Source organism: Aquarana catesbeiana, linkage group LG03 (assembly GCF_042186555.1).
Source record: "Aquarana catesbeiana isolate 2022-GZ linkage group LG03, ASM4218655v1, whole genome shotgun sequence".
NCBI classification, from domain to species: Eukaryota; Metazoa; Chordata; class Amphibia; order Anura; family Ranidae; genus Aquarana; species Aquarana catesbeiana.
This window is the reverse complement of record NC_133326.1, coordinates 294,526,217-294,545,166: the sequence shown is the minus strand read 5'-3', so window position 1 is coordinate 294,545,166 and position 18,950 is coordinate 294,526,217. Positions and strand designations below refer to the sequence as shown.

Below are 18,950 nucleotides of genomic sequence, written 5' to 3'. Positions count from 1 at the left end.
ATGACAGATGAGAGCAAAGGGGAAGCCTCACTGTCACATTTAGGCTCAGTATATGAACCTGTGGAGAGCAGTGGCACCCTGACAGATAGCTCTGATGATGGAGTAGTGGTCCCTGCTAAGGTCAGGCGTACCCGACCCCGTTCTTCTGTTGCTGAGGTGCAACAACCGCATGGTTCTCGTATGGTGAACTGACAAGCACTAGCAGCCTAGTACGTCCTGGTCATAGACAAACCAGCACTGCAGTAACACTTGGTGACATGGCGAGTCCCATATGTGCAGTTCAAGCTGGTGCGGTGGCTAGCACAAGTAGTGCCCCACAGCCACCAGGGATTCAAAGACAGGCCCGTAAAGCCCATAATGCCCTTTCTGATGCGTTTGCGAATCCTGATTGGTAGCCCACCACTTCTGCAGCCCGTACTTCCCCCATTCACTGGCCAACCCCGGAATTCAGGTGGAAACAGCTGATTTTAGTAACCTTGACTTTTTCATGGAAGATCTGGACAGATCTATTGTGGACCAAATTTATACGCTGGTCAATTTATCGACACAAATCCAAATTTGACCCTTGCCAGAGAATTTGCCTGGAAACCTATAAACAGTTCCTGAATTTAAGACCTTTCTTGGCCTATCGCTCCTCATGGGCATTACTAAAAAGGTTGAGTTGCGGTCACTTTGGTCCACTAACCCAATTCACCATATGCCCGTGTTCTCTGCTTCCATGACCAGGAATCGAAACGAGCAAATCTTGCGGTTCATACATTTCAATGACAATGAACTCTGTCATCCTCGGGGTGACCCTGAATATGATCGGCTCCTCAAAATTCAGCCCCTCGTAAACCACTTCAACGAACAATTTGCAGCCTTGTTTTTTCCCGATCAAGTTGTCTGCGTTGATGCGTCCCTGCTTAAGTTTTCTGGCTGCCTTGTTTTCAAACAATTTCTCCCCAGCAAGTGTGCCAGATAAGGGGTCAAGATGTATAAGCTCTGTGATAGGGCCACGGGCTATACATATAGTTTTCTGGTTTACGAGGGAAAAGATAGCAGCGTGGAGTCCCGTGACTGCCCAGACTACATAGGGAGCAGCGATGTCACCCTTATTCGGAAAGCGGTACCACTTGTACGTGGACAATTATTACATAAGCGTGCCACTTTTTAGTCACCTTTTTGATTCTGGGGCGTAAAAGGTGATTTTACTCCTCACTACCTATCACAGTTTCGGATTCCCTGAAATGTCAAGATAGCACAACCCCCCCCAAAGGACCCCATTTTGGAAAGTAGACATCCCAAGGTATTTGCTAATCGGCATGGTGAGTATTTTGCAGCTCTCATTTGTTTTGGAAAATAAAGAAAGAAAAGGTAAATGTATTTTTGTTTTCTTCTTTTTTCAATTTTCAAAAATTTGGGACAAAAAGCGAGATCTGCAAAATACTCAACATGCCTCTCAGCAAATAGCTTGGGGTGTCTACTTTCTAAAATTGGGTCGGAGATGCTTGGTTTTCGGAGTACTGTACGTGGCTAGGCTCCCAAAAAGTCTAACACATGTGGTATCCCCATACTCAGGAGAAGCAGCAGAATGTATTATGGGGTGTAATTTCACATATACCCATGACATGTGTGAGCAATATATTATTTCAGTGACAACTTTTTTTTTTTTAATTTTTCAATCACTTGTAACAAAAAAATAAAATATTCAATGGGTTCAAAATGCCTCTCAGCAAATTCCTTGGGGAGTCTACTTTTCAAAAAGGGGAAATTTGGAGGGGTTTTGTACTGCCCTGCCATTTTAGCACCTCAAGAAATGAGATAGGCAGTCATAAACTAAATTCCAGTAAATGTACCATAGTTTGTAGAAGCTATAACTTTTGCACAAACCAATAAATATGTGGCTGAATACATTTTGGCTTAAATGTATGACTGAAATTGAGTTTATTGGATCTTTCTTATAACAAAAATTAGAAAATACTTTTTTTTTCAAATGTTTCAGGCTTTTTTCATTTATTTTGGAAAAAATAAAAATCCCAGAGGTGATCAAATACCACCAAAAGAAAGCTCTATTTGTGGGGAAAAAAAGGACACAATTTTAGTTTGGGTACAGCATTGCATGACTGCGCAATTACCAGTTAAAGCAGCCCAGCGCCAAATTGCAAAAAATGCTCTGGTCATTAAGGGGGTAAATCCCTCCGGGGCTGAAGTGGTTAACCACTTGCCGACCGGCTTCGCTAATATACTTGATGTCCGCCGCTGGCCCGCGTTCATGGCACAGAGAGGCAGAACGGGGAGATGCCTATGTAAACAAGGCATTTCCCCGTTCTGCCTAGCAATATGACAGGGATCTACTGCTCCCAGTGATCGGGAGCAGTGATCTCTGTCATGTTCTAGTGAGCCCATCCCCTCTACAATTAGAACATGCTGAGGGAACACAGTGAACCCCTTGATCGCTCCCTAGTGTTTAACCCCTTCTCTGACAGTGACATTTACACAGTAATCAGTGCATTTTTATAGCACTGATCGCTGTATAAATGCCAATGGTCCCAAAATAGTGTCAAAAGTGTACGATCTGTCCATTGCAATGTCGCAGTCATGATAAAAATTGCAGATCGCCACCATTACTAAAAAAAAAAAAAAAAAAAAAAAATACTAATAAAAATGCCATAAATCTATCCCCTATTTTGACGTGATAACTTTTGCGCAAACCAATCAATATACGCTTATTGCCATTTTTTTTTACCAAAAATATGTAGAATACATATTGGCCTAAACTGTGGAAGATATTTGTTTTTTTATATATTTTTGGGGGGATATTTATTATATCAAAAAGTAAAAAAATATTGCTTTTTTTGCAAAATTGTTGCTCTTTTTAGTTTTTAGCGTAAAAAATAAAAACCGCAGAGGTGATCAAATACCACCAAAAGAAAGCTCTATTTGTGGGAAAAAAAGGAAATACATTTGTTTGGGTATAACGTCGCATGACCACGCAATTGTCAGTTAAAGCGACGCAGTGCCTTATCGCAAAAAAGGGCTTGGCCAGGAAGGGGGTAAATCCTTCCGGGGCTGAGGTGGTTAAGGCACATAAATGTAATGCTCCCAAAAATCATGTCATTCTAAGTGAATAATGTATCTCCAAGCTCTTGCAGTATAACATTTAGTACAAAGAAAAACCTGTTGCATGCACAATACAGTACATTACCATAATATTAATACCATAATATGATTGTGTAAATGTGTAACTTTGTCATGTCTTGCATTGATGTGCGACTATGTCCTATAATTGACAATGTAGTATATAAATAAAGTGCAGTAAATAACTTTGTGTATAATACCTTTGTTATATTTTTAAGGAGAATCATGCAGTCAAAATGAATTATCTTTAGAGACCTTAGCAAGAAGCAGATCGCTAACATACCAGTGGCTCCATACTCAGTGTGGAGAAGTGGAATCAACTCATTCTGCAACACCTAAATGGTAAGGGCCTTCTTGATATCCTTTTTTTGTTTTGTTTTTTTCAGGTGATATTGCTTGACATAATATATATAGGCTTTCTAAATTCTATTGGGCAGCCCTTGCAATTCTTATATAAAGAAATTACCCACTTGTATGTATTTCTGTATGGGTAAACTCAAACAATTTGCATCCTCTTTGTTCTAAAATAAGGCAACTAAGTAGCATAATTACAGCATGCATTGGAACCCAGGTGTATTCTCATTGGATATGTGGTATATATGGATGGACAAATTATACCCTTATAGCTCTTTAAAAAAAGTTTAATTTCTCTTGAAATAATGAAATTAAAAGCAGTTGTCTCATGTATACATGTATGCCTTTGGTATGTCATATAGTAAAGCAGGGGTAGGCAACCTCAGCCCTCCAGCTGTTTTGAAACTACAAGTCCCATGAGACATTGCAAGGCTCTAACAGTCACAGGCATGACTCCTAGAGGCAGAGGCATGATGGTATTTGTAATTTCACCACAGCTGGAGGGCCGAGTTTGCCTACCCCTGTAGTAAAGCAAAAAAAATGTGAAAGTGATAAATTATTGCTTATTGTAAAAAGATAATCTACAAATGGTCTTGCCAGATTTGTTGGTACCGCTAGAAAAGGTTATAAGAAATTGGATCATAGTGATCAAAGGTACTGTCTTTTGTAATTAGTGTCACACGTCTTCAGTCCTATAATCAGTCAGTCAGTGTACATAAATTGAGGAAAGTAATTACTTTTTGGTATCATCATGTGCACTACACCAAATATGTACCAATGAAAGTAAAGAGGAGAGTTGTCTGAGGATATCAGAAAGGGAATTATGGACCAATGTCAATGGTAAAAGCTGTAAGACCACCTCCAAGCAGCTTGATGTTTCTGTGATTACAGTTGCAAATATAATTCGGAAGTTTCATGTACACAGAATTGTAGCCAACCTTCCTGATTGTGGCCGCCAATTAAAAATGTACCCCAGATTGAACAGAAGGTAAGTGAGAATAGTAAAGAAAAGCCAAGGGAAGCTTCCAAAGAGATAAAAGCTGCATTCCAAGGTCAAGGTACATCAGCATCTGATTGCACCACCTATGCTTGTTGAGTGATAGTGAACTTAAAGGAAGAAGACCCATAAAGAATCCACTCTTGAAATAAAAAGAAAAAAAAAACACTGGAATTTGCTAAAATGCATATTGACACTCAAAATGCTTCTGCAAGAACGTCCTTTGGACAAATGGGACAAAACTAGAGCTTTTTGGCAAGATGTAGAAGATCTGTGTTCACAGACAAATAAATTAGGTTTTCAAAGAAGAGAACACCATACATACTGTGAAACATGGAGGAGGCTTGGTTATGTTTTGAGGCTGCTTTGCTGTGTCTGGCTTAATGCAGGGCACAAATAAATCTGAGCGCTATAAAAGTTTCTTGAGAGAAATGTAGTACCCAGTATCATAAAGCTCTGTCTCAATTGCAGGTCATGGATCCTGCAACAGGTTAAGGACCTGAAACACACAGCTAAGGGCATCCAAAATGGCTTTGAACAACACCTTAGATTATTCTGAAGTGTTTTGAGTCCAGATCTGAATGCTATTGAACATCATTGGAAAAAGCTGAAACATGCAGTCTGGAGAATGCACCCATCAAACCTGAGGCAGCTGGAGCAGTTTGCTTAAAGACAAACTCCAGTCTTTTGTAAAAAAATAAAATAAAAGTCAGCAGCTACAAATATTATAGCTGCTGACTTTTAATAAACAAACACATACCAGTCCAGGAGTCCAGCTTTGTCACTGACAGTTTTCGGGTCCTCAGTACATCTTGAGGGAAGCTGGATGTGACTTCCTGCTGTTTCACAGCTGGCTCCCAAATGCACATGCACAAGATAGGTGTACATTCAGACTTGTCTCCGAAGCCTTCTGGGACATGTAATGTCCCAGGAGGTTGCGGGAGGGAGTTGGGGAGCAAACTTCTGCTCTTCTTGTCTAAGCAAGAACGGAAGTGGGAGCAGGTACCTGTCAGAAATAGGTACCCACTCTCAGTAAAAATAAAACTTCAAAAGAGGTGAGGGGGGATGGAGGAGGAAAAGCAGAAGTTCCTGTTTTAGGTGACATTCTGCTTTAAGAATGGTGTGCCAAACTACCTGTTTGGCTGGTTCAAATGTCCCATTGAAGAATAAAGAAATCACTTGTTTCAGTAAATGACTCTAAAGGTTGTGCATTAAAATATTAAAGGTCCCATCATTTTTGTCCATGCCATTTCCTTTTGTTTTAATAAAATATTGGTTAATCAAAGGCAAAGTCTGATTGTCCGATTGTGGATTCTAATTACATTTGTCAGTTTCAAGTATTTCAGAGAAAATTGAATGGGCATTGAAGGGGTGGAAGGCAGTTTTGTGTTTTTGCATCCATTTTGATCAGTGCTGTGTTCTCACTTGACAGACTAAGCAGAATGGCAGAGGTGCATTAAATCTAAATGGAGTACACCTACTGAACACTGGTGCTGTTTGATGGAGGCTGATGTGGGACAATAGGACATTATTGGTTTACCATCATCAGACCTTGTGCAGAAGGTGCTGTCTTTGCAAGGTTAAATGTACTGTATGTCTATCCAATGCACATATAGCCATGTGATCTCACTGGTATATGCTGAGAATAGTGGTATTTAGCTAGCATTCTAAGATTGCTGAATACATCTGCATAATTTAATATAGTGTTGCAAACAAGACTAAAAAATTTTTTTTCCTCAATACATAGAGCCTTATTTAAATGTTTGATCTGTCCTGCTCTGTCCTAGTTCTCTATTATTTCCCAGTGCATGCTGGGACACAGGAACCACCACTGCTTCTCCCCAGGCACCCAGCTAACACTTTATAAATGCTTCACTAATGCGCTGTAAATGCTATAGATTTGGTTGAGGTGTGGCTACTGTCTCTATCATTGAAATTAATGGAGGCGCCTGATAAGTGGCAATGCCACCTGAAAGCAACATGCTGCTTAATTTTTAACACAACACAACGCTTCTGCACCTGTGTGTTATGCACTGTGTGGTGCCCATTGTAAGATTCATGGCAGGCATTAAAGGGCAGTTATGAGTCTTTAAAAACACTGCTAAACCACTTCAAGACCGGACACTTTCACCACTTTCCTGCTCAGGCCATTTTTTAGTTTTCAGCGCTGTCACACTTTGATTTATAATTACTCTGTCATGCAACACTGTACCCAAAATATTTTTTTTTCCTTTTTTTGAAGCAGAGCTCTCTTTCTTAAGATTTTTTACGTTGTAATAATTGCCACACATTTTTGGAAAATTAACATATTAACCTCTTGCCGACTGCTGCACGACTTTGTATGTCGGCAGAATGGCACAGCTGCGCGAATGAATGGGCGTACCTGTATGTCCCTCCGTCATCATAGGCTAGCAGGCGCATGCACACCTGCCGTGGGAGCGTGCCTGCAGTTCCCACGGACTCTGTCTGCCGGTGGCCGCGATCGCGAGAGGCAGAACGAGGAGATGCCTATGTAAACAAAGCATTTCCCTGTTCTGCCTAGTGACATGACAGGGATCTACTGCTCCCAGTGATCGGGAGCAGTGATCTCTGTCATATTCTAGTGAGCCCATCCCCCCTACAGTTAAAACACACTGAGGGAACACACCTAACCCTTTGATCGCCCCCTAGTGTTTAACCACTTCCCTGCCAGTGACATTTATACAGAAATCAGTGGCTATTTTTAGCTCTGATCACTGTATGAATGTCAATCGTTCCAAAATAGTGTCAAAAGTGTCCGATCTGTCCGCCGCAATGTAGCAGTTACCATAAAAATCGCAGATTGCCGCCATTACTAATAAAAAGAAAAATGTATAATAAAAATGCAATAAATCTATCCCCTATTTTGTAGATGCTATAACGTTTGTGCAAACCAATCAATATATATGCTTATTGCGATTTTTTTTTACCAAAAATATGTAGAAGAATATATATCGGCCTAAACTGAGGAAGAAATGTTTTTTATATATTTTTGGGGGATATTTATAGCAAAAAGTAAAAAATATTGTTTTTTTTTTTTTCAGAATTGTCGGTCTTTTTTTGTTTATAGCGCAAAAAATAAAAACCACAGAGGTGGTTAAATTCCACCAAAATAAACTCTATTTGTGCGGAAAAAAAGGACGTCAATTTTGTTTGGGCGCAACCTCGCACGACCGTGCAATTGTCAGTTAAAGCGATGCAGTGCCATATCGCAAAAAATGCTCTGGTCATTAAGGGGGTAAATTCTTCCAGGGCTGAAGTGGTTAAATTATTTTTTTCCACAAAGTTGTCATTTTAACAAATTATTTCTCACAAACAACAAAGGCATACTTACAGCTATACCCCAGAAAACATTCAGCTACCCCCAAAGCATGGGGAGAATGCAAACACCACAAGGTATTTTCTAAGAGGCATAATAAGCTTTTTAAATGTAATTTTTTTACCACAAGTTTTTGAAAATTGTGGAAAGAGTATGAAAATGTATTATTTACACAAAGTTGTCAATGAATAAGATATTTCTAACACACAACATTGGTTTACTTAAACACATCTTGCTATTTCTCCCAAGTATGCGGATACCACATGTGTGGGACTTTTTCACAGCCTAGCTACACAGAAAGAGCCAGAATCCAAGGAGCACCTTCTGGCTTTCTAAAGTTATAAATTGCACATCTAATTTCCTGATTGCCTACAATATTTTTGGAGGCCCTGAAGCACCAGGAAAGTGGAAACACCCACAAAATTACCACATTTTAGAAAGCAATCACCCCAAGTTATTTTCTAAGAGGCTTGAGTCTTTTGAAGATATAATTTTTGCCACAAGTTTTTGGAAAGTGTGGAAAAAAAATTAAAATCTATTTTTTTACACAAATTAGTTTTATAAGATATTTTTCACACACAGCATAGGCATACTTAGAATTTCACCCCAAAATACATTCTGCTTCTGCTGAGTATGGCGATACGGCATGTGTAAGACTTTTGTAATGTTTGGACTAATTATGCACCGGACATTGTATCTTATGTATCACAAAAATCAACCAGCATTGCATTGAAAACAATGTACTCTAACAGTTGCCTCTGTATGAGTGATCAGGGAATATAGTTGTGTAGAGTCACCTATAGTAGTCCTCGTTTTTATAAGCCAAGCAAGCCTAGCTTACTGGTAATTGGCTACCCCTGTTCACTAGCCAGGAAGTACAGTAGGATGAAGAAGGGAAGAACAAAAGAGTTCCTTTGGTTCTAGGAGTGCACTTATGTGCAGGAAATGGCTGGGACCAGGGTCTCGCAGGAATGTAGGACATGAAGCTTGGTCAGTTTAGGCAGCAACATGGCCAATAAACAGGCAAAGGATCGGTCTAGGCAGCAACATGGTCAATAAACAGGTCAGGGTCAGTACAGGCAGCAGGCAGAGGCAACACTGCACTTGTGTAGTGGTGATCAGGCACACCCCATGTGAATGAGGCCTTATGGTGACACTGGGACTGGTGTGGTAGTGTTTAGGGACACTGCAACTGACTGTACAGGTGTGGTGTGTTCGTTCACACTTGTGCTCGGGGGAAGTAAAACCATGCAGTTGAGCCGTATTTTTAAAGCCACTCAACAACTCCCCTTTTTGCTCTGTTGCAATCAGCGGGCATTACCACCCACTGAGTGAAACCCATTCAGGTTAATGGGGTCACCACAATGTAAGTGGTTGCGGTGCAGTTGTCCAGCATTTGGCGGATTAAAACTGTTTAATGCTCTCTGAAGAGCGATCTGAATGTGGATTAGCGCAAGAGCACCACAAATTTGAATGAGCCCTTAATCTCTTAATTCTTTATATATATTTATATGTTGGTGTAGTGTCTCCCTTTGCATTATAAAGCGCTGCTCTAACTGTTGGCACTATATAAATCCTGTATAATAATATATATATATATATATATATATATATATATATATATATATATATATATACAGTCAGGTCCATAAATATTGGGACATCGACACAATTCTAATCTTTTTGGCTCTATACACCACGACAATGGATTTGAAATGAAACGAACAAGATGTGCTTTAACTGCAGACTTTCAGCTTTAATTTAAGGGTATTTACATCCAAATCAGGTGAACGGTGTAGGAATTACAACAGTTTGTATATGTGCCTCCCATTTTTTAAGGGACCAAAAGTAATGGGACAATTGGCTGCTCAGCTGTTCCATGGCCAGTTGTGTGTTATTCCCTCATTATCCCATTTACCTGGAGCAGATAAAAGGTCCAGAGTTCATTTCAAGTGTGCTATTTGCATTTGTAATCTGTTGCTGTCAACTCTCAATATGAGATGCAAAGAATTCTGTCACTATCAGTGAAGCAAGCCATCATTAGGCTGAAAAAACAAAACAAACCCATCAGAGAGATAGCAAAAACATTAGGTGTGGCCAAATCAACTGTTTGGAACATCCTTAAAAAGAAAGAACGCACCAGTGAGCTCAGCAACACCAAAAGACCCGGAAGACCACGGAAAATAACTGTGGTGGATGACGAAGAATTCTTTCCCTGGTAAAGAAAACACCCTTCACAACAGTTGGCCAGATCAAGAACACTCTCCAGGAGGTAGGTGTATGTGTGTCAAAGTCAACAATCAAGAGAAGACTTCACCAGAGTGAATACAGAGGGTTCACCACAAGATGTAAACCATTGGTGAGCCTCAAAAACAGGAAGGGCAGATTAGAGTTTGCCAAACAATATCTAAAAAAGCTTTCACAGTTCTGGAACAACATCCTATGGACAGATGAGACCAAGATCAGCTTGTACCAGAGTGATCGGAAGAGAAGAGTATGGAGAAGGAAAGGAACTGCTCATGATCCAAAGCATACCACCTCATCAGTGAAGCATGGTGGTGGTAGTGTCATGGCGTGGGCATGTATGGCTGCCAATGGAACTGGTCCTCCTTTTATTTATTGATGATGTGACTGCTGACAGAAGCAGCAGGATGAATTCTGAAGTGTTTCGGGCAATATTATCAGCTCATATTCAGCAAAATGCTTCAGAACTCATTGGACGGCGCTTTACAATGCTGATGGACAATGACCCGAAGCATACTGCGAAAGCAACCAAATCGTTTTTTAAGGGAAAGAAGTGGAATGTTATGCAATGGCCAAGTCAATCACCTGACCTGAATCCAATTGAGCATGCATTTCACTTGCTGAAGACATGACTGAAGGGAAAATGCCCCAAGAACAAACAGGAACTGAAGACAGTTGCAGTAGAGGCCTGGCAGAGCATCACCAGGGATGAAACCCAGCGTCTGGTGATGTCTATGCGTTCCAGACTTCGGGCTGTAATTGACTGCAAAGGATTTGCAACCAAGTATTAAAAAGTGAAAGTTTCTTGGATGGTTGTTAATCTGTCCCATTACTTTTGGTCCCTTAAAAAGTGGGAGGCACATATAAAAAATGTTGTAATTCCTACACCAATCACCTGATTTGGATGTAAATACCCTCGAATTAAAGCTGAAAGTCTGCAGTTAAAGCACATCTTGTTCGTTTCATTTCAAATCCATTGTAGTGGTGTATAGAGCCAAAAAGATTAGAATTGTGTTGATGTCCCAAAATGTATGGACCTGACTGTATATACACACACACACACACACTATATTACCAAAAGTATTGGGACACCTACCTTTACACACACATGGACTTTAATGGCATCCCGGTCTTAGTCCGTAGGGTTCAAGATTGCATTGGCCCACCCTTTGCAGCTATAAAAGCTTCAACTCTTCTGGAAAGGCTGTCCACAAGGTTTAGGAGTGTGTCTATGGGAATGATTGACCATTCTTCCAGAAGCACATTTGTGAAGTCAAGCACTGATGTGGATGAGAAGGCCTCACAGTCTCCGCTCTAATTCATCCTAAAGGTTTTCTATTGGGTTGAGGTCAGGACTCCATGCAGGCCAGTCAAGTTCCTCCATGTAACATGTTCCAAACGGTGAAAATATCCTTTAGCTCAATCAATCAATCAATTTAACAATGCTTTTTTCCTACAGCATTAAATAAAAATGTGCTTCAAATAGGAATGATAATTTACAGTGCATAAATGTAATTTGGTTAAAAAAAAAACACATAGTAATTACATTTTACTTTTCACCAGATTCCATTTGCTGTGTCATTGGTCTTTTCCATTAGCTTTTTTCTTTGCTAAATAGGGTTTTTTTTTCTATGCACTGTTCCATAAGTTTTATAAAAAAAAAACATATTATATAATTAGAATGTCTTTCTATCCATGCTAGTAGTGTTTTTAGTTCATGCATTTACAATCTTTGATGATGTATTAATTTTGCCACAGACCACATCTAGACCACAACTCCAACTGGCCTGTGCTTGCATACTTTGTGGATAGTAACTAGTACAGTTTGTGTTAAAAGATAGGCATGAAAATATGTGGTTTGTCATATTTGTCTACTAAACCAGCTTTCTATTTGTGCTCCTTGCTTAAAGAGTCACATTGAAGTATCACATCTTCTTGTGTTTCTTCTGTTACAGTAGGCGTTTCTTGCCCGAATTGAAACATGACGTCTTAAATGGTGGACGCGTTCAGCTCGTGGTAAGATACTGTAGTGTATTTACGTGTAAGGGTCATTTTCTGATTTTTCAGCTGCCAAATACCCTAAATAAATTTACATACAATACTGTGCCATGTGTTACACACACTGCAAAACTGTCAGGCGTGATGATGTAGATAACGTATGGCAAGCCATAAATAATATGTCTGTAATTGTATCAAGGTGTTTCTTGGGGATCTATATAGCTCAGCAGGTCACATGGTTTATATCAAAAACTAGAACTTCATCGTTCAATTTACATGCTTGTTATTCATGGTTTCATATTCTTTAATAGTTAATAGAGACAGAAAACTGTTACTGAATTATGTGCCATGAAATCGGCATGCATTCTGCTGTTTTCCAATCTGTTCATGCACATTTTTTGTACAACAGAAATAAAAAACAATCAGCGCAATCCACACACTAATATCTACAGTATATGCCAAGAAATTATAAAATATTGCAAGCTGGACACTTAAGTTTCACAGCACCTAATTAATTATAACAACATGGGTAAAAGTGCAGCACGATAACATAAATATTAGAGATATAACTGTTCTAAAAGTCCATAAAGAAAAGTCCATAATCATGAACAGGAAACAGCAGGAATACTTGGCAAAAAGTCAATCAGAGATGTGACATGTTCAACATCCAGGTGCAGAGAGGTGTTCACTCCCACACCCAAAGAAAATTGTTGCCGCTCACCATAAAAACATGACCACTGAGCTGACAGGTAGATCATATCACACATCCTCCTGCAAGGGGCATACTTGGATGGACACACCACTGTTCCGTAATTATGAACTCCATGTATGAATATGTAAAATCAATGGGAGACCAATAGTGCTCTCTGCTACAAAAACGTTACTGTTAAAATTCTTAAAAACACACTTTCAAATTCCGGCACTTATCAAAGTGCATTACAGAGCGCTCAATAAACAATATTACAAGCCGAGCCGAAGATAGCTGTGGGTGACGTCAGAAACAAAGCTCCTTGTCTCGGGACTTTGTCAGCAGGAACGCATATTAATATGACACCGATGCTGCCATGGAAACCAAGACACCGCCACTGCTAAAATAAGCTAGAAGGCGGGACAAGGCTACCTAGGTGTCGGAATAATTTAAACAGACCCATCATGAAAAATAAATAATAATTTAGAAAAATATAAACCATCGTCCATATACCTTTATACTTAAATGGACTCAGAATGAACCCAGGGAATGTCGATGCACAGCAATGAGAGCGCTTCTCATAAATTTAAAAAAATCCTAAAGGGTCCAATTACATACAAACGAAAATACTCATGACTATCTTTTACAATAATAATAAATAAAAGAAACTTAGCCAGAAAAATTATCGATCCAAAATAAAACAGTTCAAATCAAACTCCACATTTAAACCTGTGAGTGTGAGAACTTTGGTCTCATAGATCCAATATGATTCTCTGTGACTAGGCTGTTGCCTGCCCCTCCATTGTCTATTAGCTTTTTCAATGCCCTAGAATTTTAGACCCATGGGTCTCTAATGTGACAAATCCTAAAGTGTTTGGAGACATTTTTTATAACCCTGCATATTTTATGTGGTTGTGTACACCTGAGAACAATGAAAAGCTGAAAGCATATTTTCCACCAGTTAATATGTTTGTACACCTGTATTAATTCAAACTGAAATATATCAAAAGTTATATGAATTGATTGTTGTGGTATTCTTTTTGTATCATATACACTAATGTAAGCATACTTTTATATTGTTTAAAATTTGTATTTTGCTACACAGGATAATAGTTTCAGGCAGGCACTAAACCTGTTGTCATTTAGCAAACCCTCTTGTGGCAGCTTTGAAAAGTGACAGGTCCTCTTTATGGAAACATCAAGGGTCTATTAGACTCCTGATGTCGTCTCTGCCCTCCAAAGCAGCCATCCAAGTACAGATTGTATTGTTTAGCTGCTTCCCTTTACCAGCAAGTGAATGAGAGCTCTGAAACCAGAAATGACAAAATCTTTGTTGCTTCTGTGTTTATTTGTCAAAGAGGAAATCAGTGACCAAATGTTTCTTAATTTTCTCCATGGGAAGTGGTTCTGGGCTCGCTAAAGGCTCAGAAGAGCCCTGGAGCCATCATGGGCAGTGGCGAGAGGAGGGGAGGCAGCCCTTTACAGCGCTGTGAACAGATTACTTTTACAAAATAGCCAATCCCCACTAAAATAAAATATCAAAATCATGGCTGCAGCCATGATCTCGTAATAACCACTTTCTGACAGGACATTCATATTCCTATGTCGGTCAGCAAGTGGTTAATGTGGGGATTTTTAAAGTAGCTGCTTCCCTTAAAATGTAATTTTGAAAGAAAGATTTTTTCTTTTTTTGATTTTTTTACATGCCCCTCAATTTTAATCTGAGGGATTTAAGCTAAGATGAATCTTACAAATTAGTGACAACCATCTAGGCTAATAGGCAAGGGATTGCACTGTCCTGCTCCCCATGCTCTTTTTTGACAATCCCTTGCCTATTAGTCTAGATGGTCATTACTGTTTTCTAAGAGTCAGCCCTCCATGATTTCTTTGGGGTTCGGATTCGTCCTCTGAATTTCAGTTCACCAGACATACTCCAAACCACACCCAGGTATGTTCAGCTCATCACTAATTGTAACACAATACTACTGCTTGCTACTTGCATAGCTTATGCCATAGGGAGTTGTTTCATTCATCAGAATTGCTACAATCAATTGTAGCTCCTAATAAATAACCACTAACAATTTTATTAGCAAGACCGAGTTGCTAAAAATGTCCAGTGTAGCGTTTATCTAAAATGTTGACTACCAGCAAGTGGTTAAATCACAGTAGCAATAGATTAAAATTGCCTTGTAGTTAAGCCTTATGCAGCCAAAATTACATTTGTTCTAATTAGTATATTTTCAGATTTTACAGTTTAAATTTGGCTTTGAATCATATTGAAAAATGGTGACCATTATCAATTTAAAAGGAGTATGCATTAAATCATAGGAACAGGCCAGCTTAGCTCAGCAAGTTTCTCTAGTGTATGTTTGTGTGTGTTGGTTTAATGATTTTCCACATTTAATTTCTTTTTTTTAAGTAAACCCTTTTTGTTTATTACATTTGATTGCCTTTAGGCTAATACGTTAAGTAAGGAAGCTGATGATTTAGACCTGGTTTCTGTAAAGTCTGGAAGTACCTTATCTCAGTACAGAGAAAGGAATTTCGAATTACAGAGAAACACATCATCCTCCTCCTCATCGGCATTAAGTAAGTATTGAAAAATGATCATCAAATGTTTAAGGATATGTTTGAAAATAGGAGGACCTTGGAGGAAAGTCTCTTGCATTAACTATGCCCTTTGCATGACGATACCCATAGTATCCCTGTTGACAATGTATAGTTCTTCACATCAAAGATGGCAAGATATGATATGCATATTGGTGTGCCTGTGTAAGGAAGTTCATTTAGGTATCAGATCACTTGATAATGTCACTTCTAAATGAACTTCAGGAGTAAATTTTATTCTTAAGTGTTATGGATTTAAATTCACTTGGTTCAAGGTTAAACCAGTGTCCCCACTGTTCCATCCTATCTCTGATCTTGTAAGTCTCACAAATCTAGGCCATAATATCCCACAGATAACATCTGTGCTAAAAATTTAAGCAGGATCCATATATAAATATAATCCAAGATACTATACAATCCATTGAAGTCAAATAAACACGTAACATTTTACATAGGTTGAAATAGTCGATCTACTTCAACCAATAACATTTAAAAAAAAATAAATAGAAAACCTCCATATACAGAATCCTATATCCAAAGCCATATCAACAACCCTCATCCAATGCTGATAAATTATATGTGAACATTTCTTGCCCTCCATGCAATCTGGACTCCCTTTACATTTGCAAAGATATACTGAGAGAACTGACTTGAAAGTATACATAAAGGGTATACAGAAAAAAAAGTATACAGAAAAAGAGTTTAGTCCTGCCTCCCTTACACGTCATTCGCCTATTCGACATGTACTGTGCCTCCTGGAATATGTACCTCGCATATCCCAAGAAGCCTTAGTGTACACAGAGGAGATGGTGGCAGGCCTAACGGGGCTTCACCAGGCAGCCCGCCAGCTGAACTTGGAAGAGCCAGTGGGACAACACACAAACATGGTGGCATGGGACAGGAGCGGCATCTGCTGAAAAGAGGATCTCGGGAGGACAACGCTGGATCTGCTGGTAGGTGAGTATCCTGCTACAACGTAAGAGGGGGCGGGAAGTTGAAGATCTGCTTTAATGAAAGTAGATCTTGTATCAGATATATTTTTCATGTCATGTGCAGTTAGGATAAGTACTTTGTAAGTGTGAGATCTTCAGTTAATTATTACCTTTCTACTCCTCCTGACAAAGCTTTTAACTTTTAAAGCTTTTCAGAAAGAAACCCAAATCATTGTTCAGCCACCTTGAGCATCTATTTCCTGGACTGCATGCTGGCTCTCATATGTTGTACTCATGTAAATCCAGGTGCCTGTGAGTTTCTTGACTGTGTCTGAAAATATCTGACAGAGATTAGACCCCTGCTGCAACCTCTCACCTTGTGACTTGCTGCAAAGTTAAAGTGTTGCAGCCTGATCTCTGGGGAAAGGAGACTGAAGAAATGTTTCTTCCTGTCTATAGCAGACAGCAAGATCCCAGCTTAGCAAAGCCACAATAAATGTCTTTTAACTGTCACTTCCAAAAAAATGAAATGCAGTGCCTGTAAAATAATACAGTAAATACCTACTTATCCTACTGCCTGCACCACAGATCTTCATTCTGTTGCAGAGCTACTGCCGGCTAAAGAATCATCTGTATCCAACACTTTGGTAGTATTAGATGCCTGCTTTCCTTCTTCGCTCTATAGTTTCTCTCGCTGCCTCCTTATTATACGATACAGTAGTGACTTTGTGGCTGGAACCACAGTATTTAGGAGGGGGCACCAGGCATCTAAAAAATGTGAAAATGTGTCAGATGCAGAAAATCCTTTGCAACCTTAGAAAGTGAATAAAAGCCATTGAGAGCAAAAGATAAGCCATAGAGATTAAAAGTGTTTGTAACCCTTGCTACTACAAACACCATCTGTCAACAAGTCAAATCAAGCTTGAACTGTGATCTTTGTTCAAAAATAAAATTCCTTTACTGAACTGTGCAGCCTTATACCTGCAGGTCACATGATCGCTCTCCGGTGCCAAGGCATTGACGTAAATACCGGAAGTGACGTTGCTGCCCAGCATCTGGGTTTCCATGGCAATGGAACGCTTCCAGACCCAGTAGCAGACGTCACTACCTCCTTTACTCATCCAAGAGCGCGGGGGGGGCAGCTGTGCACTGACTACAGAAGATATAGTATCTTTAGTGGGATGACGTAAGATGTAAACTGACCACGGTAGCAGGGATCAGTTGCCATGCTACCGTGGTCAGTTTAATTATAGGGTGAGCTACACAGGCAGGATCAACCAAGAAAACTAAAGCAACGGCAGCTACAAATACAACACAGACATGAGATATCATATTTAAATAATTTAGAGAGGCTGTGCAATGTTTTAATATTTTATTTTTATCCTTACAAACACTTGAAGATTGGTGTCACAGGAATCGGAACAGGTAAGTATTAACGGGGTTCTTTTACAAGCACCTTGTTTTTTTGGAAGCAGTGCTTTATTGATTATTAATATACAGGTTTTATATAGTGCCAGCAGTGTGCACAACACTTTACAAAATGGAGGCAGACAGTAAAGTTACAATGCACATCAATACAAAAGTACCCTGTGAGCACTTACAATATAAACGATTAAGCCTTTAAAGAATGCTGCTGTATATTTTGACATGACAGAAATGTATTCATGCTAGTCTATAGTTACTGAAAAGTCCACTCAGAATTTTTTGGAAATGTTTTTTATGTTTTTAAGTTTTGTAATTGCTTACATAAGGTTGCACTAAATTAAAATACAAACATATTTGTCCTTTTACACTTTAGATCAAAATGCAGTTACTCCAGCGAAAACTAATTTGGGACCCCAACGAAAGGAACGCATCTCATTTCGAAATAACCCAGTTCAACTCAGTGGAGGATGGGGTGGAGGAAAAAAAAAAGGGAAAATCATCTAAATGAATCTAATAATAGAAAATGCTGTTATTGCATATTCCTGTTCTCAATTTTTTGAGTTATCACAGTAGTTTTGACATTAAAGTAAATTTCTCTGTGATTTTCAAACTTTGAAGTGCTTTCTTCTCTATAGTTTTGTAATTGTAATAAATACAGAGATATGCAGCTTAACCTCTTCCCGCCGATAGTATGTATATATGCGGTTTCTCGGCGGGTGGGCTTTAACGCAGAGAGCCTGCATATATGCGGCCCTATGTACACACATTTCTGTGCTAAGAGTGTGCTCCCTGCGTGCTCCCAGCACAGTCACCAGCGGGGATCGGAAAGCTCCCAATGCATACCATACTTGCATACCCGTTTTTAAGGTGGAATAGGTAACACGTTCCAGCATCTGCCCCCTCTCCCCTCACTCCCCCCCCATGACAGTTGGCAGGGGATCCTCTCCTATACCCGCTGTCACTATTTGAAAACAGCGCTGCCCTACCGGGCTCCGCTTACATGGCAACGGTGTTCATTCACGGTTTCCTGTGAATGAATGGCTACAAATACTGCCAGCCATTGCAGCTGACGGCTTGTAGTTTTCAATGAGCTGTGAAGGCGCTGGTGAGAACTCTTGTAAGCCATTGATCTTCCTGCTCGCAGGTACTTGCCTGCCCATATGAGCATACTTGCCAACAGTCCAGAATTTCCTAAATCTCTGTCTTACCGTGTCCTGGGAAAATTCATGGCAAATTGGCTTTGTCCCG

The 18,950-nt window shown here is 39.5% G+C and overlaps 1 protein-coding gene across 1 annotated transcript in view; it reads left to right on the top strand.

Annotated features, from left to right (window-relative positions):
* The window catches only part of LRRIQ1 (leucine rich repeats and IQ motif containing 1), a 318,462-nt gene extending 299,849 nt beyond the window's left edge, over positions 1-18,613 (top strand). Inside the window, exons 23-26 of the mRNA XM_073620214.1 lie at positions 3,339-3,462; positions 12,008-12,068; positions 15,195-15,327; positions 18,076-18,613. Coding sequence (XP_073476315.1) covers positions 3,339-3,462; positions 12,008-12,068; positions 15,195-15,327; positions 18,076-18,206 — 449 coding nt within the window. The 3' untranslated portion in view covers positions 18,207-18,613. The remainder of the gene's footprint in view (positions 1-3,338; positions 3,463-12,007; positions 12,069-15,194; positions 15,328-18,075) is intronic.
* Positions 18,614-18,950: the final 337 nt, after the last annotated feature.